The sequence below is a fragment of the Oreochromis aureus genome, linkage group 3 (genome assembly GCF_013358895.1).
Source record: "Oreochromis aureus strain Israel breed Guangdong linkage group 3, ZZ_aureus, whole genome shotgun sequence".
In the NCBI taxonomy this organism is placed as follows: Eukaryota; Metazoa; Chordata; class Actinopteri; order Cichliformes; family Cichlidae; genus Oreochromis; species Oreochromis aureus.
Window position 1 is genome coordinate 15333085 of NC_052944.1, and position 26467 is coordinate 15359551.

A 26467-nucleotide genomic window follows, 5' to 3' on the forward strand; every position below is an offset into this window, starting at 1 on the left:
CAGAAAGGGAAATGAGAGGATTGCTATCTCTCCTCTTTGCGTCTACCACTGCAACATTTCTTAGATTTTAAAGTGACTTCAAAAAAAAAAGAATGAATACGTTTGAATGAACAATATGTGAAGCTATCATCAGATATTTCATTTGAGCAGCCATTACTGTGTTTTATATCTGCATGTGTTTGTGGGTAATGGGAGAAGTTTGAAATATTATTATTTTTTTGATTTTGAGATCAAAGTCGGCGTGAAAGATGAGAGTGGAGATGAGAGCTGACGTAAAGTGTAACCTGCGTGTGTCTGTAGGTGCTACCTTTGACGTGGCCATGCGATTCCTATCGGAGTGTCCCTGGAAGAGGCTGCAGGAGCTGAGAGCTTTGATCCCAAATGTCCCGTTTCAGATGCTGCTGAGAGGAGCCAACGCCGTGGGCTACACCAACTACCCTGACAACGCGGTCTTTAAGTGAGTGACACGCGCACATTTTGTCATCCTGCTTTTCATCTCGATTCAGTTCAAGAGTCAAATCATTCAGTTTTACTGTGAATATGTGTATTCTGAATCCAAATATGTCCAGTAATCCAGTGATGAATGCCCTGACGTGCAAACATGTCCAGCTTAAGTTGCATTGTCAGAGAGATCTAGTGACTGTTACAAACCACTGGTGTAGTTTTCAGTATTCAGAGTAAAGCCAGTATCCGGTCATCCAGCTTTGGACAGCTCAGCTGACACTTTGTAACACTGGAGCGGGTTTATGATTTTCCCCATCTGGCTTTTTTTGTTTTTGTTTGTTTTAGCTGTATTGAAAACAGTTTTTATTGATTTGTTGAAAAACGTGAATTTAATCAGATTTTCTTAAAGCCAGCTGCTGCTCCTTCTGCTTTCTGTCATTGTGACATTATTTCAGAAATTTTCTCTGATGTGGTTTCTATGGGAACAACGTCGCTAACTGTCAGGTTCATGCATGCACTTTTTTTTTTTTTTTTTTTTTTTTTTTTTTTGGTAAAATTAAAAAAAATTTTTTTGTAAAATTATTGAAAATGAAATGTATTGTTGTTCTTGAATAGTAACACACAGATGTGTTTATTTCTAAGCAAAAAGTACAGCAGAAAGCATTTCTCCTCCAGACTTCAAATTTGGATTAAACCCTCCATCAGACCCGTTCTCACTGATTGTTCAGTCCAGTTCTTATATAATTTGGCATACGTCAACCTTTTCTCACAGTTTCTCTTCCTTAAGAATGGCTTATTGACAGCTGCCCTTCCATTAAGACCATTTCTGTTGAGGCTTCATCAAAAAGTCATTTGACAAACTGAAGGGCCAGATGCGTGTCTCGGGTCCTGTCAGGTCTTTGCTGGATTCTTTCCTCCAGTTCTTCAGGACATGACTCTCACATGTTCAGTTGCTGTAGACGATCTTTTAGGCGACTTATTCTTATGTTGTCTGCTTATCCAGTTTCATCAAAATTTTTAAGGCAAGGTGTGCCATAATGCAAGTTCTTGGTCAAGTTTTCTCTTATGTGTAGACACAACACCGGTTCCTCCCTAAAGTTCCTGTGAAATGGTACGTTCCAAAGACTGAACTGAAAATAAGTGAAAAAGCAAAACAATGTCCAACGACAAACTTTCAAAGACCTTCAAAAAAGGCTGGAGAACTATTAAAGAACATTTTAGAAAGGTGTCTGCTTCTTTGGAGGAAGACATTTTAATCATATTCACACATTTTTCATTCTTTTCTACTCATGATGTAGTTTAGAATTATTTTATACATAAAAAAGAAAAATAATTTCAAAATAACAAAATGTGTTTTCTATAAACCTTTTTTGAGTTTTGGTTACATCATTTTGTTCCAGAATCACCTTTGTGGATTTTGTTTTGTACACTTGCACAGCCTTTTGAAAGTGAAGGAAGCTTAAATGAATCTTTCCACCTCTGAAAAGTGAATATTCTCCTCAATTCTCATATAAAATTTGCACAGCACTCTTACACCACATTGGCTTTTTAAATTTTTAAGAACTGTTGCCGAAGTGTCATATATAATTTAGATTTCCCATATCGATAAAAATTAATCAGCATACAATGACACTCTTTTTGACAGCTTTATGAGACGAGCTTCATATTTCATGCTGTTTTCCAACCTTTTCAGCAGTTAGCTTCTTGAAGCTCAAGTTAATGACATTAGGGATGTTTTGTAGCTACTTGTGTTTGTAATAATTATGTTATAGCATCTACCCATCAGTAGTGCGCCTACAAAATAAAAGCTGGACATGTCCAACCCAGCCTCCCAGCACAGTTGCTTCCCCTCTCGATATATCTAATTAGATGCACCGTACGGTGGCTACCCACAAACCACACAATTTACTCACATTTAATCAGGTCAGTTGGTTGATGTGTTCCTGTTGTCTCTCGGCATGCTTACCGAGGTACACATCATTGATACAGCTGTATATTAGTAATGCACTTAGGGCCATGAATATTTCACTACCTCCACACATGCATCGACACGCCTGCAGTTCTTTTCCAGATGGATTGACAAGCTTACCTCGTTGATGTGCATGAGTAATATATATACAAGCTTGCACACCTGCAGTGCATACACAAATATTAGAGACTGGATCACACAACTACCCTATCCTTCGATGTCTACTCTACCCTTCCTATCCATACACCAATCATTTATACCCACTCATAACTCCCATTTTTATGCTTCCATTCGTCTCCCTGCATAATACACTTCTTACCCTCCTTTTAACTCCCCCTTTCTTTCTGTTCCTCCTGGTCCTCGTCTCCCTCTTCAGTCTGCGTCCCATAGGGAGAGTGCCATCGAAAATTTGCACATCATTGTGATTAATGACTTTGATCTGTTTGCCCGTCTCCCTTTCCATCCCGCTTACACGCTCACTCCCTCACCCGCAATGTTTTCACTGCAGCGGCTAACAGCCAAGTGACCTAAGCGTCTTCATTAACTAAATCAAATCAAAGAGTAATTCCGTTCTATTTAATTGATTTAAATTATTTTACAGGGTCACAGTACACTTTGGAGGGAGAGGGATGTGAAATGTTTGCGGCCTAAAGAAATGAAGAGGTCATATGATTGCTAACTAGATTAGGACTTTATGAACTTCTTAACAACAAAACTTATCCTCATGCATTGCATGAATGATGATCACTTCAGCGCTGAGTTGGATATCTAGGGCAATGCAGTGTTTTTCCATTTGGTGCCAGATAGCATAGACTAGACGGCGCTTGTATACATTGTACTGTATTTCTAAATAAAGACTGGACACAGACGTTTGACAGCTAATCCTCTTGTGGCACAAATGAACACACAATGCGTATCTGTTTATTTACCAAAATAAAAGCTCTGTCTGTGTAAATACTGCATTCACAGTAGCACAGCTACAGTATGTACTCACCCCATTTATGAAAAACCTGATTAAGATACCGAGGCCAAGGCAATAATAGGAGGGATTTACCACTAGCAGCTCGGATAATGAGGCGGGTATACATTTCTCTCCAGTCATTGTGAGCTCCTGCGGGCTGTGTAAGCGTACTTTTCATGAAAATAGTGGGAATATTGTATTTACTCAGGTACAGCAATATTTATGAGTGCCGATATGGAGACGGATATAAACAGCTTATCCCTACCCGGATGTGCACCATTATCTGGAGTACACTGTGCATGAAGACAAACTCGTTATGTATGTGTGAGTGAGACTGTGTGATAATCTCACAGTGTACAGGAAGTCCTGACAGCATCCATGACCTGATTTCAATTAACATTTAAAAACACTACCGTGTGTGTGGGTCGACTAACATGATCGCCTCTCCCGCTCCCACCCTAAGGTTCTGCGAGGTGGCCAAGGAGAACGGCATGGACATCTTCCGTGTGTTCGATTCTCTGAACTACCTGCCTAACATGGTGCTGGGTATGGAGGCTGCTGGAGCAGCAGGTGGCGTAGTTGAAGCTGCCATCTCCTACACAGGTGACGTGTCTGACCCAATGAGGCAGAAGTACACTCTGGAATACTATGTCAAACTGGCAGATGAGCTTGTCAAAGCTGGAACCCACATCCTATCTATCAAGGTAAGTAAATAAAAAAAGGATCCGGGAGCGGTTTACTGCTACTCAGCTTTGGCAGCCGCACAGGCCATCTTTTCCTTCCCTCTGAAAATCTAAAGTTTTTGGCACTTGCTTTGCTCCTGTGTGGAAATCCTTGCCAGCTTGCTTCCAGACATAAATAACATAAATAGTATCAGGTGGAGAGCTTTTATGAAGGCTTTCATCTTCAGATGCACACGCACTCTTCTTACACCAGCAGTTGTATATGTAAGTTATATACATCATGATTGGAGCTTAAACTACAAACTAAACCTTGTCTAGCTGTATAACATGGGTTGTGTACAGTGCCAGTAGCACTTGAATGCAAATATCTTTTGTGTTCATGGTAAAGCTCCTTTGGCTTGACTAATTCGAGAACTTGAAAACTGACCAATATTTGGTCATGTGAGCAAACTGTAATATTGTGCGCTGCATCTACAGTACTGATCTTTTTCTGATAGTGTTACATTTGGTGCCATTAGTATGAAAATTAATGTAATGTTTAATATCCCAGCCATCAATAACCAGTGTCCACAGCATACAAACCTCACACATTAAAGTGACACTTTGAGTTACAGCCGTCTCTCACAAGTGAACTGTTGAACACAGCTGAAGGTTTTCAGCTTGCTTCAATTAAATTAACTTGTATATTTGAGCTTCTTATCTAAATGAATAGACTGATAATGTTCACAATGAATTAATTTCTTTATTCAGGCATGACCGAATATTTTGAGACGTGAAATGATAAACTCGCACTCTGCCGCAGTGTGCACCATCACACGCAGCTGTGACAATCTCATAAAAGGCTGGCAGAGCTAATGAGGTTAACTTTTAAAGGAGGAAACAGGCATGTATAATAATTTCTTGGAGTGCAATGATCATCAAAGGGAGCACAACTAAACATCTAAGCTCTGCCTGCAATTTGTATTAATATCAGTTATAATTTACACTTCATAATGAATGTAGAAAATGTGAGTCTTCATTTTGTTGTGCTAATGAGTTGGTTGCATGTATTCCTCAGACCTGTAACCTTTCCTCCCCTCCATCTCCCGCCAGGATATGGCCGGCCTGCTGAAGCCAGAAGCCAGTAAACTTCTGATCAGCGCTCTGAGGGACCGCTTCCCAGACGTACCCATCCATGTGCACACGCACGACACAGCTGGAGCTGGTGTTGCTGCCATGCTGGCCTGCGCTGAAGCGGGTGCTGATGTAGTTGATGTGGCGGTAAGTATTATGTTTCTTCTATGAGACTTAATAAAGTTGGACTTCTCCATAACTTTGATTTAAAATTGATATCAGGGTCATTATAGGATGCTTGCCATATGGCGAGTGCTAACTACTATTCTACAAATAATGAGAAAATAATTATTTCAGTCTACACGCCAGTTATCCTCACAACATGAACAAACATTAATTTTCTACCAGTTCCTGCAGTTTGCATTGTGAAATGTCACTGAAATTAAGATGGAACTGTTGCTGAAGCCAGGATCATTTCCCTTACTGCGATCACTGACGCATGCTGCCAGCATGGGCAGATTCATTATAACAATTGGCTACTATTTGCTATTTGTGCTGTTCAGTCCCTTGTAACACCGTATGCAACAACTGATTGTCCACCATGGATCGGTTAAACACCCACTCAGCATTTGTATTCATTGGTTTATCTGTCAATTGCAATAAAGTGTGCTAAAATTACTTTTTCTTTGTGCTTTCATCAGGCATAATGTTTTGACCACTGATAGGTGAAGTGAATAAATCTGATTATCTCTTCATTATGGCCCCTATAGGTGGATGGAATATATTAGAGAACAAGTGAACATTTTGTCCTCAAAGTTGATGTTAGAAGCAGGAAAAATGGACAAGCATAAGGATTTGATTGAGTTTGACAAGGACTGAAGTGTGATGGCTAGACTTGGTGTTGACTGGGTCAGAGCATCTCCAAAACTGCCGCTCTTGTGGGATGTTCATGGTCTGCAGTTGTTAGTATCTATCAGAAAGGAAGCAACTGTGGTGATGGGCTGTTGAGGCTTGGTGATGCACGTGGGGATTGGCCCATGTGGTCCGATCTAACAGATAAGCTCAAAGTGCTGAAAAAGTTCATGTTGGTTCTAATAGAAATGTGTCCGAATACACAGAGCATCACAGTTTGTTCACCAACAATGAGCACAGGAGCATCAGAACTGTACCATGGAGCAATGAAACAGTTTGGTTTAATGACTCACGTTCTCTTATGCATCACATGGATGGACCCGGTGCTTGTGTCACTTACCTGGGGAACACCTGACACCAGGATAGACTATGGGAAGAAGGCAAGCTGGCAGTGTGATGTACACCCTGATGGCTGTGGCCTCCTTTAGGAGGATAATGTGCACTGCTGCAAAGCAAAAAATGGTTTGGCAACAGTTTGAGGAGTACAACAAAGAGTTTGAGGCGTTGACTTGGCCTCCAAATTCTCAAGATCTGAGTCCAGTCGAGCATAGGAGGTGCTGGACAAACAAGTCCAATCCACAGAGGCTTCACCTCACAGCTTACATGACCTAAAGGATCTGTTGCTAACATCTTAGTGCCAGATACCACAGTACACCTTCAGAGGTCCAGTGGAGTCTGTGCCTCAACAGCTCAGGGCTGTTTTGGCAGCAAAACTGGGGTCAATACAATATTGGTCAGGTGGCCATAACGCTGCCTGATCAGTGTAATTAGCTGAAGACTTTGGGAAGGACTACATGTACAGGCAATCTACAAAGGTCATGAATTAGGTTTTCGGGCAAACGGTATTCATATTGATTGTTTCTCTGTAGGTTGACTCCATGGCTGGGATGACCTCCCAGCCCAGCATGGGAGCCATGGTTGCCTGCACCAAGGGGACCAAGCTTGACACTGGTATGTCACACACTCATTAGCCTCTCAGCACCCACAGGTCAGTTGTTTAAAAAATAAAGTCATATAAAGAATTACAATTACTTTTGGCCAAAGGAGCACTAGTAAGTATTGCGATGAGTAACTAAATGTTTAAAAATACACCTTCAGCTTGTATTGCAGCTTGGAATTGTTAATGAGATCAAGCTCAGAATACATTTTTGAGTGTCCTGCTTCAGAGGAGGAAAGGCATTGATCAACAAATCAATGCATGAGTCAAAGTCAGGCAGACCTATGTGTTCTGCCCAGTGATAATGTACACAGTCGATTGTGAGAGGGCGATGTAAAGAAAAGGAGACGGGCAAAAACAAGGAAACCACTATGGTCAATAAAAAAACTCCTCCTCTTATCTATAAGATAAATGGTTCACTTGTGAGCTAAAGGTAAGTACAGGCAGATTTTTTTGATGTCCACAGCCCTGCATGGTTATATAAACAATATCAGCAGTAGCCATTATTAATGTGGTCGTATTTCATAAGTTTGCTAAAAATTGAAACCTGATGTGCAGCACAAGCACATCAGGAGCATCCTTGGAGCATTTTAAGGGTTTAAGGTTCTCTAAAAATGCCTTAATGTAACACTTAGTGACTGATTTGCTTTCCCAAACAGCATCGTACCAGCCTCTGTCAGATATCTTGTTGTTGGCCTTTGTATTGTGCATTATGTTATATTCTCCCACACCTCTGATCAGCGACTGGGCTCGGTGACCTCCCACAGCGAGGGCAGCAGAAAAGATGTGTTAACGCGCTCAGTCGTAAAACTTCTGTTTAAAAATTGAAGGGAAACGAATCGGGTTAAAGGAATTAAAAGTGATGTGGAGTTTGCTGCTCAGTTATGTCGAGTAATGCTATTGGGAATACTGACTCAGCTCTGCTAACCAGATGTGATAGCTCATTTCCATTACTCAGAACCTTAAAATGCCCAGCTAATTTTGTTTACATGATATTCACACTGCACATTTAATGCACCGTCAGCTCCTGCAGCGCAGTATGTTCTTAACATAAGAAGTTTGGCACTGTAGGGTAAATTATTGCCGATTATGTTTTAAATGGACCGGCATGTCGCCCTGATATCCTGTGACACAATATTTTCTATCGCCTGTTTTTTGCCGTGCGGTGATTGTCCTTAGTTTTATCATTGATCGCTTGGCGACTCTTATGTAGTCGAGGAAAAATGCTGAGCCCCAGTGCAGTTATCCTCAAGCACAGACTACTCAGTCTGTAGTGATACACACATCTGCATCCCTGCTTTGCATATTTATTGGTGTATTCTCAGACATGGTCTGAAGAGGGTTCTGCAGTTCCTGTCGCGAATAAAATCACTGTTTGTTAAACTGATGCAGAATCTAGAAAGCCTTTGTTTGTTTTACATGGTTTCCTTTTCTTTGGAGTAAACAGCAGTGCTTAACATTTAAAATAATTAACCCGTACATGAGAAAACTTCCTCCTTAAACTGTTAGTTTAGAAAAATGATTAGACCGTATCATAAAACCATGAAAACACAAATATACAAAAATAGTTTAAAACTTAAAAACATATTGTTTATTAGGCAAATAACAGGCTTGGTTCACGTTTTTACACCCAGACTCGAGTCGCTGGACCTTAATCAAGCGTAACACTTACTAAAACACATTTTTCTATTGAGAAATGCAAGTAAATGACTGTCATTTGGCATCTTAATCAGAAATAGTAATGTGCTTTTTCTATTTTTTCTTTTTTTTTAAATTTGTAGCACATTTTGAAAACTGATGGAAAACAATAATTATAATAATTTCAGCATTAAAAATATAATTTCAGTTAAAGAACTTGCACATACTGGTGGATTAACCATTAGAGAAACATCAGAAAATAATTTTTATATCGTGGTGATATCACATCACAGTAGTTGTGTAGTACTGGGCACATTAGGCTGGGCTAAAGCACAAGTAATTTCCACTTTTGAGTGACTAAAAAAGTCTTAAGCGTAATTACAGTGCAGCTACAGTGGTTTCAGAAAATGATGGTAAACCTCGGGTGTTGGTGGTACCTGAAGGAGTCCTTCAAAGTGAATGAGCTGCTTTGCTTGGCTTATTGTTTCTGCAGCAAAATGTAATGAGCACTCACATTTAAAACCCTTTCATAGAAGAGGAAGTGATTTTTGTTCATAAAGCAACGTAGTAACAGAGCCATTTAGACGTGCTGTGTTCGCAGCATAATGTGTGGCTTGAGCCATGAAGGAAAATCTGTTTGCATCGTTGCTGCTCACTCAGTGCTCGTTTAACCCACAGCTGGATGCAACAGGTTCTTGGACTCGGGTGAAGCAGGAAACATTGTAGAGCACGACATAAATGTTTCAGTGGAAGAAATTATCTCGTCATTTTGGCGCAGTCTGGTTTAATGACACAATATCAATTTGTGAGCATACAGTACCAAAATAATGGGAACAGAAAGACAAGGTCATTACTCAAGAGCCAGAGTTTTTCAAGTCTCTCAGGTTATTCATGGAATTTCAATTTGCAGACTGTCTCGCACACATTTGTGCACGCTCGTGCTCTATCCTGTATCCTGGGGTGACCCTGGTAAATGCATTATGCATACGGCTCCCTCTCGCATCCAGCTTTTTATACCTGTCATCTTGGGCTCGTGTCTTCTTTTCATCACCGTGTGATTTTTGTGCCTCTCTCCTTTTCCCTCTCTGTTTGCCCATCTTACTACATTTGTAATCAAGAAAAGCACTGCCTGATACTTCCATACCTTACTGACCCTAGTCTGTTTACTGCTTCTCTTTACTCCCTCCCAGCTTTCTTCCATCTCTCTTTCAAAGCAATAATCAGTGCAGTGTAGTGTGCGCTGCCTATTCGATCACCCACCCTCTCTCTGCTCTTATGCCTTTTCCTATTACTCCCCCTTCTTTCACATTGTCTTCCCTCGTCATCCTCCTCTTCCTTCTTTCTCAATCGGCGACAAACCAATTAACAGCACTTTCCATGCCTGCACCCCCCAACTCCCCCTCTGCATGTCCTTTCCCTTCGTCTCCCTCAAAATCTCCCCTGGTATCTCTTTCTCCCAGAGAAATGGCAAAGCATTGGCTCTGTGGTTAATTTGTTTGTCTTCATGCTGTCTCTTTGTTTATGCAGTAAGCCACGACGTGCGTACATACCCATGCGTTTTAAAAGTCATACATATTCACACATAGTTATGCAGCTGAATGATGACACATATTAAAATGGTCCTCATGTTTATTTGACACTGCATTTACTGCCTTCTCTTGTGCATCATGCTTGGATTTAATTGATAAAATATTTGGTAACAAATGGCAGACGCTCTGCTCGGAGGTTATGCATCAACTGTGTAGACAGTCAAACCCTACACACTCACAGCTGAACCCAGACAAACGGTGAGCAGAGGCATTAAATGTATCCAACCTGTTACATCTGCCCTGGTATTTGGGTTTTTTCCTCCCACAACGTTATTGTGTCATGTCTCCGTCTTTGCATCGTCACTGACGTTCTTCGTCTCATCAGCCTCTGGTGTGTGTGTGTGTGTGTGTGTGTGTGTGTGTGTTACAACTGTATATATGTGTGTCAGTCTACAAAATGTGTGTATAGATTAATGAAAGCAGAAGTATGCGTCTGTCTGTTTGTATCCTCTGTTAGTGATTTTGTGCTGCTAATGAGCTGAATATTGATGGCGCTTCGTCACTACCAAGCAGCCATCTGTATGAGTGATCTATGGACATGTGTGTTCCCATGGGTGCCTAAACAGGGGGAACGAGTGAAGCAAACGAATCCCCATTATTCAATTATGGAAAAAGCTTGTGCTATCATTCTTTGTGTGTTCTAATTATGGATTTATCGTCATGCGGTTGCGTGTGTGTCGGATTTATTTACAAAGATCTGTGTACAAAAGGAACAAGGGGGTGAGCAGATGAACGCTTGAACTTAAAACATTTAGGCTGTGAAAAAGGGAAGATTTGTCTGATTCTCAGTTTACTAATGAATAAAACTAATTGCAAAGTTAATCAAACTTATGTTTGTTTATTATTTCAGACTAATTCAAAATCATTTAGACTTTTTCAGACTATTTTTTCCTTAATTGTCTTTAGAGTACCAGGGGCATTAATTTGATCATACGGCAGCTGAAGCTGGTTGTTTGCCTGCTTTTGAAGTCGCAGGCTGGCTTGAGTTACAGCACCTCTCTCCAGGTTGGGCAGCCATCATTGGGACTTTTACTGGGAATGAAGCACATCTGCAGATTTCAATTTGTAGGGGTCTTTTAGACAGTCTGGCTGGAGTCGACTGAGGAGGTTCTGCAGGACACAGCCAGATGATGTTGGCACACAGCAGGAAGCAGCTGCTGCTGTTGATTTAGACTCTGAATTGTTTTACTTGAACTACACCAGGCTTCAGAATTTGTGGTGTAACTATGTAACTTATTCCAAAATACACAAAAGATTTGGGTGCCACATTATACAAAAATTAAACTAAATTAACTAAATTAAACTAGTCATTCAGTCATTGTGTTACTTACTGACTGAATGTGTCATGCGTTTCTAAACAATCACATCTGCATAAGATGATATGATACAATAAACTGATTGTGAAATCTTTTTAACATAGTGGAAAGTATTATAATGGATTATATGTTCAGGTCTGTAACGGTCTGGTGTACTGGGATACTGTGTTCAGCTGTGGCTCGCCAGTCGCCCTCTTGGACCATTTAATTTGTGAGTTTCTGTTCCTTACAAATAAATATCCAAACCATGAGAGAGGGTCAACAGAAGAGCAATCAAATCAAGTCATCACAGTTTTGTCAGTGTGGAAATGAGTTTCCTCAGATATGGCAGACCATTGTCCTTTTTTTGCACACAGCTTCAGTTTATCTGAATCAATAATTATTCCAAGATCTTTAAAAGACTGAACACCTTCCACAGTCTTTCACTTAATGGACATGACCTCTTGTGCATGAGTAAATTCATATGTTTTGTTTTGGATATGTTTAATTAAAGATGGGACTCATCACACCATTTATTAAAATCATCAAGGACTGGGCCATGGGTGGTCTCGTTATCCTGAAGCTGTCTAACAAAGTATGTCATGTGAATACTTTTAAAATGGTCCCGTTTTCATCCCTTTTAGGCAAGTAAATGGTTATAGATGCCAAATTATCCACTTTATAGGAAAATTAGCATTTTCTTCAGTAAAGTAAATGCAGGTTTGTGGCAGCAGGGTGAGAGAGAGGGGTGAGTATGAGAGTGAGACAAAGATGTGTAGAACATCTTCAAAACATCTTCAGAGTCGTTGAAGATGTTTTCAATAACTGTAGAAATGACACAAAATTCTCTTATATTGAATTGTTCATTCTTGTTGAATATGACGCCACTAAGATGTTCTTGGTTCTTTAAATGTCTTGCAAAAAACAGTGTCATTGTTCAACTCTTATTGCAGATTATCTTCATCCCCCCAAATTCCACTGAGACTCAGATTCGACATGTGTAAATCTGTCTACTTGCTGACACTTGGTTTCCCTCAGACCCGTTTATGTGAAATGTTGGCTTATAAGATGATGTTTTAACCTTTCATTATCTCCTTATTTCAGCTTATAACTCAGTCACATGTAATTTATGTTTATTTTTTAAACAATATCAAGTGTCACACCGTGTTTAGCAACTAATTAAAACCAGTTTAAAAAATCATTTTGAATAACTATTTGAGTTGATTAGGTCAAAGCCTTAGTAGTCACACATCATTCTTTGGCGGTCACAGTCTGTTAATCCCCTGCAGTGTGACAGAAGTGAGAAATGTGCCATTTAGCATAATTGCAATTATGACTTGGAAAAAGAGCAGATAGGCTAACACATGCATTAACTTGCTTGGTGTAGAGAGGCCTACCAGACTTTAGGTTAGCTGAGATTACAGTTGTACTGTTGGCAAAATACTAAACCAGTTAAATCAGTGTTAGCTGAGTTTGCCCGCCTGATGTTACCCTCATGGAGGAAAAAGTAACCCTCCTGCTCTAAGTAGACATTAGCCTGATGAGTTTAAGATCTCTAGTTTGCTCACTGAGTCTTATTTAATAAAACGTGATGTTAATTATGTGCATTGTGGTTATATTAATGTCAGAAGTTATGATAAAGGAGGTTATGGTTTTGGGTCATAGCCCTTACCCATGACCTCTGGTTCCAAAAAGCTCTCTCTTCTCACACCCAGATCTCTCACTGACAGGAAGTGATTGAATTACCATGGTTACAGGGCATTCCTCTTTGTTGTATGCACAGTTTTAAATAGGTGGCCTTAAAATTAGATGGTTTAAAGTTGCAAATGTCTCTTTGTCCATCAGCTAAAAGCCCCCACATGCATAAAGTTGAGCGTAGCGGCTCAGCTGCAGCCGGTGTTAGGGAGGAGCTGAAGATTCGCCCACGGTGACCTTTGAATCCGACTCAGCTGCCGAACATGTCCCCGCACTGTATTAATCCAAACTATAATTTCACAATGGAAGCACAAATGAAAGATTAAAAATAAGTGTTCACAAACAGAGAAGAAAATGGACCCAATTACTGCCTGACTTGGCAGACGGTTGAATTTGAGGAGCAACAACATGCACATTAATATCACATTAATTTCACAGTAGCTCCATTTACCCGCCAAGATCACAGTCGAGGCACGCAAACACTTTGGAGTATGTACCCTCTTTCAATCTAAAAAGTACAAGCTTGTCTCTCAGTTATTGAAGTAATAAGTTTGGCTCGTTAATATGGCTGATTTTTGTCATCATTAGCCAAAAGCTCAGTGTACTGCCATTTCTGTCATGGTATTAAAGCAGTTGCAAGGTAATCTGCTTTAACACACCTTAAGTGGCAGCAACAAATGCTGTTTTAGGTTTTTTTTAAAGATCTCAAAATATCAGAGGGATTTAACAAGCAGCTTTGATGTAGCAAAGACTAGATTAAAATACGGAGTGACTTTTCCAGCATGCTTACAGGCTCAGAGTACAATTTACACAATAGGTAAACTAGATATTATCCTTCCAGAAGAGATGAGCATGAGCTGCTGCTTCTGATGCAGACTAGTTTGTGGAAAGTACATTATAAAAACTACAGGCTGATACTGGGTTATTGATAGAGAAGGGAAAATTATGGGATTAACTTTCCACTAACATGTTTTTAAGACTACATAGAAACCTACCAAGCAGGCACAACTCCTTCACAAGATGTTGTCCATTTGATGGTACTCTGCTGTATGTGATGCAGACAGAGCTGAGAGTAGGAATCGGCACACTGTAGTGTCATTGGAGATGTGTTCAAACATACCTGATTGGTGTGTGTTAACAAACGTTTAGCACACTGCTCAGTTTAACATGCTGCTTATTTTTTTTGCATTAGCATCAGCATCATAAGCCCACAATTGAGTAGCTGGCACAGTGCACATGATGTCAATATGACTAATTCAGATAAATGGCAGGCTCCCATGGCTTCACTAACAGTTCATCTGTATTTATAGACAGTATCACATCTCCCTCTTTTCACCAATTGAAAGAAGCCAGATTTTAAGCTAAATCTGGCGATTGGTACTTTACATGATGACAACAGTATTGTTGTTTAATGCTGAATGCATTTAATCTCACCAGCCGCTTCATACGCTGTGTTAGTACTGAGTTGGACATGATCACACAGATTTGTCAGCGATATATATTCATGATGGGAATCTCCCGTTCCAGCACATCTTAAAGGTGCTCTGAGATCTATGACTCTGGAGGCTATTTGAGAGTATTGTGACAATCCACCGTATCCTGCTAAAAGGAGCCATCAGGAGATTGTCACACTGTGGCTATAAAAGAATAAACATTTAAAAAGATCATCTATTGCTTTTTATATCTTCTGTTGTCCAAGTTTGGTGACTCTGTGGAGAATTGTAGCCTCTGTTTCCTATACTGAGCTGATACAAGTTTCTGTTGCCGTAGCCCATCTGCTTCGAGGTTCAACATGTTGTGCACTCGGAGATGCCCTTCTGCATACCTCGGTTATAACAGGTGGTTATTTGAGTCTGTTTCCTTCCTATCAGCTCAAAGCAGTCTGGCCCTTCTCCTCTGACCTCTGCCATCAACAAAACATTTTCACCCAGAGAACTGCTGCTTGCTGGATATTTGCTTTTTTCCAGACAATTCTGTGTAAACCCTAGAAAAAGGTGATGGTTTGAGAAAATTCCAGTAGAATTCCAGTTTCTGAAATGCTTGCATCAGTCTGACACCAACAACCATGCCACATTCAAAGTCGCTGAACTCACCTTGTTGCCATTCTGATGCTCTGTTTGAACTTTGACACGTTGGTCTGCGTGCATTTAAGTGCTGCCCTGTGATCAGCTGATTAGATATTTGCATTAACATAGTTTAACAGGTTTACCTGTTAAGTGGCCCCACGTGACATTTAAGTGTAAAGTAATTTTCAGTTCACCGTACGCCAAGTCGCATAACTGTGTGCACTGAGCACTGATTTGATGTCAGTTTACTGTCCTGTTTTGCAGGCATCGCTCTGGAGAAGGTGTTTGACTACAGTGAATACTGGGAAGTAGCCAGAGGCTTGTATGCTCCATTTGATTGCACTGCCACCATGAAATCTGGCAATGCTGACGTGTATGAGAATGAGATACCCGGAGGACAGTACACCAACCTTCACTTCCAGGTACAGTTAAATGCTGCTGTTTTCTTTTTGCCTGTCAGTGAATTATTTCGAGGCTAAAAACATTAGATTGCTGCATTGTACGAATCCAATTCCAAAATTTGCGACTGGTACGATGAACTGCGTTCACGCTGTGCCTGTTACTTAATGCGCTGACACCTGAGGTCCCAAAGATCACTCGTATCCAGTATCGATTTTCAGCCCTTGCGTTCTGTTGTCATTTACATTTTACACAGCGTCCCAGTGTTTTGTAACTGGGTTTGTATCTGGTTAACTTAAAATGGAGAAATAGGTTCTCTGTGTCTATTAGCTCAATATAACATAAGATATCATCTGTTTCAGTCACTGTTGTTAACACGGTTGTGCTTAAAGTTCAAAGCTCCAGGAGATGCAACAAATATGACTAAAACGAGACAGTCATCAGCGCTGGCTCAGAAACTCGAGTAAAAGCTGCTTATTCCAGTGTTTGTGAATACAAACAAGACTCTGCAGCGTTTGTACTGTTACAGTCACACTGAAAAATGGAACAGATAATTTCAAAGTGATTTAAACCACAGGAGCGTCGCTGTAGAATTCCTCCCAAGTGTTCAGCTGCAGGACTGGCTTGTCCAGCATTCCTTGATTTTTCTCTTAAATTGGTTGTAATGAAAAGAAAAGCTTACTCGGTTCATTGGTCTATTGCAGGCTCACAGTATGGGACTGGGCAACAAGTTCAAGGAGGTGAAGAAGGCCTACGCAGAAGCCAACAAACTACTTGGAGACCTTATTAAGGTAAAACATGGACACCAAGCGTCCCAGCTTGCTCTTTATTTTCATGATCAAACTGTGTCGTTTCAGCTTTAATTTAGTTTACCAGCACCACAGCACAACAAACATGCATTTGGAGTCAGTGATGATAGTGGCCTCAACACCCAGCTGCAGTAACTGATGCCAGAAAGTCCTAATTTAACTTGGCAGATAAGACTATATTCGAAAGTCCTTGATTTAGGAGCATCAGCTGTAGTGGTTTATATTATTATCTTCTTAAACGGAGCAGTATAAATGGGTTTGGGGAAATGAGTAGAATGCACAAGGTCGGGCACATTTGCAACGTTAATGATGTTTTACTTTGTAATATTATGTCTGACTTGGGTCACGTGTATTTCCTGCTGAAAGCACAATTAGAAAGGAGTTTTCGATATTCTTTCATCGGCCTGGCTCACACTGACTCATTCTGCCAAGCCGCCCCTCTTTCCTGGCTTGGCTGAGCAAAACAATCCCAGATTAAGTTAGGTGCATTCACTGTTCTGTGCAGTCTGAATTCACTTTCAGTACAGCAGTATATTTGGCTTTCCTCAGCTTCCTTTTCCTCTGAGAGTAATTTTGTTGTGTGCCTAACTTTTTATAGCTTTGTCATTTCCCTTGCTAGACTTGTTTATCTTTTCCCGGCTAGTCTACATTAGGCTCGTTTATCCTCTCATTTACCAGGTGGTTTTAACATAACTTCAGCCATCACTAATTGTAGTCATGGACAGGGAGCTCTGCTGGAACACTGTCATTCTGTGCCTAGGCTGACCTCCTGCCTGCTTCTTGTTTATTATCTTTCATTAATTACTATGTTTTTCCCATTTCTTTTTCTCTCCCTGTAATTATTTTGTTCTTTCTTTTGCATTTTCTTCTATTATCGAGCCACCCTCTCACTTTCCTTCTGTTCTCCATTCCACATGCTGCTTTCTGCATTTATTCTCAGCCATCTCTTTATTTTGCTTTTTCTTACCTTAGACATGCTCCCATGGATTCCCCATTATTTTACCACCTCCTTCTCCCTTTCTTTAGGTCTCTCAATTTTCCCTCTGGTCCCTTCTCCCTAATTTTCTCTCCCCCTTTCTGTTTTCCTCATCAATTCTCTCCCCCCCGACGTCCCCTACTCCTCTGCCCATGCCTCTATCAATTCAATTAAGACTCTGTGGGCTTCACTGCACAAGCCAATGTTGGCTTAATGTGCCTACGGGCCCTGCTATGCTTTCTGTTGTATCCTGTTAGCTCGACAATGGCTGTGTCTCTCACACTGTTGGTTTGTCGATAAGGGAGAAGGAGTGCGCTTGTCAGATATAGACATGAAGTACACACACACCACATACTGCACTGGCAGTAAGCAGTGCACCTAAAGTATATGCCCACACGCACCACGGCGAAGCCCATATCTTTGAAGTCTAGTGCCGTCAGTGAAGGAGAAATGGGGATACTTTCCTCATTTTAATCAAGAACACAGCTCTAATTATTTGATTAAAAAACAAAGTTAAATGTCTAATCTTCTTCAAAGCATTTACATAAAAGTGATTTGCATTAAAGGGATTGTTTACTTCAGAGTCTATTAATTCATGTTTTCTTGCAGTGGGTGTCATGTTCTGAATTAAGAAATCAAGATATTTGTACAGGATGTGTCTCAACTTACAAAACCGCATCATTAGAAATGAAAGGAAAAGCCCGGCCTTAAGCTCATGGGCCTCTCACTCAGTACCAGACAACATCAAACTCGACATGGGAATCTGGGAGATTTTCATAAAATGCTCATAAGCCTGACAGTTTCATATCTTAATATTAATTCCAGATGTGCAGCTGAGTATAATCATTACATTGCTTGCTGAGTACCCTGTGCCAGTTCTGTAAATCTGCCTTAATCCACAGACTTGATTTACAATTATAAACAGGTATAAAACTACCTCATTAGTTTTCCTTCGCGTTAGTGACCATGGAGTTCAGAAAGATCAGATTGAATCTCTTAATGATCAGCTGTTCGTTTGCATGCAGGGCAGTTGAATTATGAACTATGACTATTTAATGACCCAAGCTACAATGACTCTACTAAATATGACACCTGCACTAGGATTGGGATTGTGCTCTGTTTTCATGTATGTATCACATACAGTTTAATTAGGTTTAATCTCAATTTTAAAAGCATGCATGTGGTAAAATGTAGTGCTGGGAATGCTAAGCTGAAAAGAACCGTTGATGACGGGGACCTTGAAACTGGTGAGCAGCTATAGAATAGAGACATTTGTTTCCCTTTTCCACCTTGTGTAACACATCGTGTACACTGCATGTTTTGGTTGATGTCAGTCTCCTTTGCCCTCCTGTCAGCCTACTGGTCACATAGTCCACAGTATATGTACAGTATAAACATCTGAGCCGACAAACCTTGTCTGGAAGATAAGGGGTCTTGTTTAGTTCTAAATCTACTCGTTACTGGTTGGAAGACTCTAGTGAGAAAACCCCACACATGAACAGATGGCTCCAGTGTTTGTGTTAGTGATATGAACTGAAAATGCACATAAAGCAATGAGCATTTCTAAAGTTAATTTTTATCTACGCAAATGTCAGCGCGACATGCATTGCAGCAAGAGCTGCTGGATTAATTGGCAATGACTTGCATACTGCTGGAGCATAAGTTGTCAAACTCACCAGGGCCTCCCTTCCTCGATTTCCCTGCTTTTAACTTGTTTTGCTATCAACTTCCAGTCTCCTCCTCTCTCTCTCAGCTACATCTGTCTCAGCGTGAGCTTGTCGGTATAAAGAGGACAGCTTGTATATGTATTTGTGAGTGTGCTCTGTCTTCTTCCCTTACCCTGTCACTTTCCTCTTGCAATTACAAGCACATATCCACTCACCTCCCCAACTCAAAACACACTTGGTCTCTCATACTTCGAGGTGGACCACCTCCTTGTATTGCCTGTGGGGCTGCAGATGTCTACTGCTCTTCTCTGTTTGCTTCTGTCTCTCCTCCCCTCGGTTAATCTGTCCATCCCTTTATTTCTCCCTCTTAGTCTTCCTGCCTCACTCTTCATCACCCCGTCTGCAGTCTCTCCCCACTCTCACTCTCCAGTTTCATTTGGTCTCATCTCCTCCTTCATCACCGCCTCCCACCTTCCCTCATTTCGATTAGACTTCCTTCATGTATCTCTAATCTTTCTATCGTTTCTCCCCTCCCCCTCTTCTCTAAGCCTCTCATTATCGCTCCTCTCTCGTCTCCTCCCCTCCTGACAGGTACCATTCTTCACTCTGCTCCTAGCTTGGCTGTCTGGGCAGTGTGTGTATGTGTTTTCGTTACATTTGCCTTCTCCCTGAAACAGACGCGCACACGCGGATCTGGATGATATAATCCTACGCTCTTTTGGGCAGTTCAGGTTTGGGTAGAGTTGCATTTTGAGACGAATTTGAGCAAAGTACACAGATGCATGCATGCACACACAAAATCCACCGGCATGCCGCACACTCAAACGTGCCATTGTACCAGATTTCTGCTGCCAGGGGTGTGAAGTCACGCAGGACCACTTAGTGAGGACTGCACATTAGTTGAAGTGAGAAAGATGGACAGAAGGTGGAAGAGCAGTGTGAGAGAAAAGGAACACGGAGGTGGTGGGAACAGAAAGAGCCGCTGGAGGTGGGTGAGGGTGGAACAGGGCTTGTGTCTCAGATGTGATAATGAGAGCCTTAATTTGGATTAATCGGCATTAATTCCTGATAAAAAGCATTTATGGGGGAGAGGCAGAAATGGCAGGAGCTAATTTAATCTCCCTATTCAGTCTCCAAAGTAGCTTTGGGTAACAGAATGTAAAATATGTCCAGTGTAAATTATTTAGCACTGTATCTATACAACACTAACGGTAAACATGTATGTAGATATTTATTTTTATGTTCAGCCTTGCCAAAGTGTAAGTGGGTCAGTTTCTCTGCAATCTCAGCTGCTGAAAGGATCAACATGAACATTTACGGAGAAACGTCTGCTCCCCAGGAATAAAGACTGTTAGTTTTTTCCTTTTCTGTTTTAGTGACGCTCTGAAATTAAACGCAGGACCTTAAATTGATCAGATTTCTCTCTGCGCGTCTCAACATCTCAGAGCAGATTGTTACACATTTTATATCCAATCTGGTCCCGGTATGTCTTTCCCAGAGAGGGAATCCAGTGACTCTCCTCAAGGTTTCTGGCTGAATAAGATGTAGATGTAACACAGTGCAGTGTTTAGCACTGTCAACCTTTTAAGAAGTGTGGCTTAACACCCGGTTTCTTGGTCTTGTCAGGGGAAAAAGATAACAGCAGGCGTTTTTTACTGCAGTGCATTTTGTTCAGAGGCTCAAGAAGCTGATTACTTATGTCAGTCCAGTCAAAAGCTAAACTTCCCTCTAAAGTAGTGACATAAAGACACCATCTTATCAGTAAGACGGAGAGCGATCAGCAGCCAAGAGTCTGAGCTCGGCTTCGCGCAGGAACAGAGGAAATCAGATTTTTCTAACCCGACCACAATGTGATTTTCCTCACTCCTCGTCTAAAAATATAGGAAAGCTCACACATCATATATAGCTCATACACCGCTGAAAATATGATTTCTCTTTTTCCCCGTGTGCGAGGCATCCGGAGAGAGTTGGAGGTGGGTGATTCATCAACAGAGATTGATAATGAGAGTAACACTCTTGATGTTACTGTGGATCAAGCAAAAAGAAATATTTGGCAGACACGGACTAGAGAGAAGAGGGATGGGAACGGGACCAAGTTGATTCATGAAGGAAGAGTAAAAATCCAACATGTTGGCTTTTAGTGTAAAGACAAAGGTCAAGATAGTGAGTGAGGGATGAAGTAAGAAGGCTGTTCCTTGAAGATGGGTAATAAAGATGGAAAGATATAACACCTGTGCAGTGAAAGGAGGAGAAACATGAACTCCAGACGCAGAGAAAACTAAGCAACACTGAGCTTTGCTGTGTTTTGATAGATTTTAAGTAACTGAGCAGTATGCTTTTGTTTGACATCTCCACAGTTTATGGCGTATAATAACAACCGACTCAAATCTCTCAAGGTTCTTTGCAGTCGTTCATTGTGTAAAAGCAGGGTGTCATTATAGCCTCTACTCACAAACCCTGTCAACCTGAACTACAGGTGTTGTAGCGGAGAATGCTGAAGGGAGGTGCATTTCTTCTATCTTGTTTCTTGTCTTGCTCCGTAATCACTTGCACATGTCCTTTGAAAATAGTCCAAATGGTTTTGGACTTTAGCAGGCATCCTGGGGCTGTTCTCGACACTTTGCTTCTGATTGCACAGAAACGGGTTTCAAAAAACTGATCCGATCGTTTTGATGTTTGTTAAAATGCAGTTGCACAGTGGCAGGAACTGTTTGAGACACTTTCATTATTTTGTCACTTAAGTATTGTTTTTTTGACCAAAGATGTTATAATGCTGTATCAGGATTTGCTCGGTTGATCTGACAGTGTAGCTTAAATCGTTTATACTGTTTCTTCCACTGATGGCATTTTCTATTTTTACAGCAGTCAGTAGTCAGTATTGCTATGTCTAAACACAAAAAGCACTTACACACACACATTCTCATTTTGCAATCTTAGTGAGGACACCTAATTCACATAATGCTTTCCCTAGCTGCTTACCCTACCCCTAACCATCAAAAATGAATGCCTAACCCTGACCCTTACCCTAAACCTAACCATAACCTAATTGTAACCCTGACACTAAAACCACATTTTGAGTCTCAAAAATGCCGTCAAACTAGTGGGGACCGGGATTTTGGTCCCCACAAGGGCTGTTTGTCCCCACAAGTATAGTAAATTACCAATTTTTGGTCCCCGTGAAGATGTTAATACCCGTACACACACACACACGGCTGTAGCTGTTGAAAGACTGAAGTGATCCCATGAGCTCAGGTAGCCTAACAAGCACCCAAATCCCAGGAGGTTGTAGTAATCCCAGAGGGGATGTGTGTGCTTTATTTCTTCCTCACAATAATTTGGTATCGCTTCTTTGAGAGATAGGTGTCAAGGTCTTTGTTTGGGGATTCTTCAGGGAATGTCAGCTTAATCTAGATTTGTTCATCCATTCTCTCTCCTTGCTCTCTCTCCTTTTGAGTGCTCTAATTGCCTTGGAAATAGACTTTATGTAAAACGTGGACCCGCTTCCTGCATGCGCTGCTCCTTCAGCTGTCAGTTCTTACATTTACAGACGATGCATCGGGGTTGAAAACAACCCCAGATTTTTTTTTTGCCAAAAACCAAAATGTGAAAATGTTTTTTAAATTTAGAAGAGGTTAAATCTGGAAGGGGAAACTAACATCTTTTCTGTTTTATTCCCCCTTAGCTCTCTTTCTAACAGATAATAAAATGTTAAGGACTGAGTACAAACCGTAGTGTTTGTTTATGAGATTGGAAGTTGGTGGGTCATATTAATTGACCCCTTTCTCACTTTAATGGTCCAAGCACCAGATGGGAGTCAACAGGAAAGCCTTAAATTTGCGTCTCCAATCATTCCAATAAGAGTAATGTGTGCAATTGATATTTGCACCAGTGTCCTGTTCAGTCTAAAGAGACTCTACCTATCACCATTATGCTAATAGGGATCGCTATTACCATAATGATATGCCATTATAAATAATGAAAGAGTGAATACGTGTGATTTTAATGAATGTTTTCTGCACCCTTTTTTCTTCCCTCCTCGTTTTCAGGTTCTTTCTGTTTTCACAGAGCAGACCAAATCAGATGATTAAAGAGACTGTGTAGATGTAAACATCTTTTCGTTTCCCTTTCTCCGGGTCTCTCTGTGCTTAATCTTTGTAGACAGCATCTTCATTAAAACAAACACTCTGTGACCACTTCTCTTTTGCTGAAATCACCGCGGATGTGCAGAAATACCTGTGCTCTGCAGACGGGAGGACTTGGCGTGGAAGAATGCTGTAGCCTGACAAACTGCAGCAACTTCTACTCTACCATTACCCAACTAAAAAAATGCTCGAATTTCTCTTAATACTTTCTTTTTTCTCTATGAATGTGGATATATATATTTTTTGTCAGCTTAAAAGGCGCAGTGAATAACAGCGGCTCTGCTTGTCCTAAGCAAACTGTGATAATCTGTGTGCAGAGGCTGTGATGAAATAGAAGTATCTAACTGAAGGGTACATCAGGCTAATATTAACTTTCTTCTTTATCCAGAAATGGGTTTAACACTCCCAAACGAAACACTACAAATACTCAGACTTTTTTCCTCTTTGCTAGGTGACTCCTTCCTCAAAGATCGTGGGTGACCTGGCCCAGTTCATGGTGCAGAACAACCTGACCAGAGCAGAGGTGGAGGAGAGAGCGGACGAGTTGTCCTTCCCCCTCTCTGTCGTTGAGTTCCTTCAGGGATACGTTGGGATACCACATGGAGGATTCCCTGAGCCGTTCAGATCTAAGGTACTCATATTTGAGTCTTTGTATATAATTCCAATAAGGATTTGTACGAAAGATTCATTTATTTATTTAAAAACCATTTAACTTCCCTATCTGCTGGAAAAAATGGACACGGCTATTTAGATCACAAAATACTCTCCCAACATTTGTCCTTCACGTCCTTCTTCACTTGTGCTTTTTTGTAACAAACACGGGCCAGAGAGCTTTATTAAAGGTGTGCATGTAATTACACACATGCAAACACACAAGTTCTGTTTCATGCTTTATCTCATCTGGCACAAGCTGCAAACAGTTTCTTTGCCTCTGCTCTTCTTTTCTCGTCTCCTCACGAGTGCATAAAGCGAGGGCGACTGCTATGCGCATCAGGGGGCCGCCAGCATGACGTCTCCTTGGGAGTTACAAGAACACACAGAGGATTAAAAAATGTCACAATTTCCCCTGAATGTTACTAACATAGTGGCTAGTTGACGTTTCTGAAAAGTTTTTTTTCAGTTTTTCCTTTTCCATCTAATATTTTGAACAGTGTAAGTGTGTAGATGTACAGTTAAAGTGAATTTTTAATACTTTAATGTATTTCCCCACTGCTCAGTCATTTCTTACAGCCCTATCAAGGTGTTTCCTCAGTTCATAGCTTAGTTTTATCTTAAACGATCTGTCGGTTTGTTTTTGTCGTTGTTTGGCTCCCGTCAGTCCTTTTCTTTGTTTGCCCAAGTGAAACATCGCTTGTCCTCCTGCCACTTTTCTTCTTCCTCGAACATAATCAGATATTTTTATTTAGTTCCACGTGAAGTCCAGCCATTTTTCTTTCACCTTCTGTCTGCTTCCTGTTTAGTTTGTGATGGTATATTGGTGTGTCTGGTGAGTCATTACCATTTTAAAAAGCACAGATAGCTGCTGTGTTCATTCCGGTCATCAGGTTTGGTTTAGGTGGTTTTCTGTTCGGTCAGCATTCACGCTGCAAGATGCTAAAGTGTAACTGTTTTCTTTTTTTCAAGTAACTTGTTACTTAAGTGGATATTTGCATTCCAAGTAATGCAAAAAAGACACCAGACTTTTTTTAAAACAACTGTCAGAGCTGCAGGTTGCATCGTAGTGTGTACTCTGAGTAAATACTCCATACAAAATCCTCATCTCAGCCAGAACATCTGACTAAATCTCTCGATATTCAGACACCGACAGCCCGTCAGCACCGAGGGGCAGTTGGGCGTACAGCATAACTTCAGTCGTTCGTTCAGTTAAATAATCACTACCAGAGTTTACTTTTGCTTTGCTTTCATTGTTTTAATTTGTGTGCTGTTGTGTTTGCCTGTGTCGACATGGAAGCCGCACAGCTGAGACCTAAATCTGATATTCACTCACACACACCACGTATCAGCATGACTGATTTACATAACCTCGGCTCAGACGTGAAAAGACACGAGAGGAATTTTGTTTAAAGGAAAGAAAATAAAACATTTATCACATTATCTTTAGAAAGCAGAGCTAGCTGGTGACTACTTTGCCTTCAGTCATTGACCTTTAGTTGCTGCTGTGTCACTCATCTTTATTAATGCATATAAGCATGCACATGCATACCCCCAGCTGTATGCTGTAGCTTAAGGTTATATTCGTACGCTATCAGCAAAGAAGCAGCAGCGTTTCCTTAATGGTGCTTCGGTGGTGTTAATTAGCTGGTGAACAGGCGTTCCATAATTATATCACATTCATTCATTTCTCAAAGGCTGTCGAAGAGTTATTGTCATTCCTTTAAATCATAAAGTGGTAACTGAGTTGTTTCCTCATCTGGCGTGGGTGGACCAACACAACGGACAAGGGAAAAAGATGGGGGAGAAGGGTGGAAAGGTGCGAATGTGGATTGTGAGACTGAGGAAAGAGAAGTGTATTAGACCATCAGAAATAAAACGAGCTAAAGAAATAAGTGTCATTAAAAATGCAGCAGATCCCTCAGAGGAGCATACTTGAAAAGAAAGGAAAGGGGAAAACTGAGTGCGTGTGATGTTTAGGAGCCACCAAATAACCTTGGAGGAAGTTTCCTGTATTTGTTAATAGAAACAGAGACGCACACGGAGTCACTGTCTGTGTCTCACACTTAAACAATCAAGCATTTAGGTGTAAGGACATCCTCAGAGGAGACTGTGTTAATGAGCAGGGACTCCAGTGAACCTGCTATCTTTGAAGTGCCTTTCTCGCACACGCACAAATGAGTAAGTTATCTTTGAACTGTTAGCTCTGTGACTAATAGAATTGCACTGGGCCCTTTGTCTAGAGATTTCTGCAGGGTGCACACACACGCTTGATGTTATGAAGATACAAAGCAGCGCACAAATTAGTAAACATAACAAATATATATATATACAGTTGTGGCAGAAAGTACGCACTTTATCAGTTCCAAGGATTTACTTTCATCAGGATGCAATAAAAATCATCTGCTCCTCAGCAGGTCTTAAAGTTAGGTCAGTATAACCTCAAATAAACTAGAAAACATAACTTATTTCACTGTTAACAAAAATAAGCCAAAATGCAGAAACAGTTAAGTCCAACCTTACTGCTTCCGTAGGTAATAAGGGAGAAGGTAGCAGCCCAGAGCTGATAAACAAATACAAT

General features: G+C 40.8%; 1 protein-coding gene across 2 annotated transcripts in view; it reads left to right on the plus strand.

Moving 5' to 3' along the window:
- Window positions 1-26467, plus strand: part of pcxb (pyruvate carboxylase b) — a 282068-nt gene that overhangs the window by 236982 nt on the left and 18619 nt on the right. For both annotated transcript variants that reach the window (XM_031736804.2, XM_031736803.2), the window contains exons 16-22: window positions 301-457; window positions 3838-4078; window positions 5150-5317; window positions 6892-6973; window positions 15507-15664; window positions 16346-16432; window positions 23687-23866. In XM_031736804.2, the coding sequence (XP_031592664.1) occupies window positions 301-457; window positions 3838-4078; window positions 5150-5317; window positions 6892-6973; window positions 15507-15664; window positions 16346-16432; window positions 23687-23866 (1073 nt within the window). The remainder of the gene's footprint in view (window positions 1-300; window positions 458-3837; window positions 4079-5149; window positions 5318-6891; window positions 6974-15506; window positions 15665-16345; window positions 16433-23686; window positions 23867-26467) is intronic.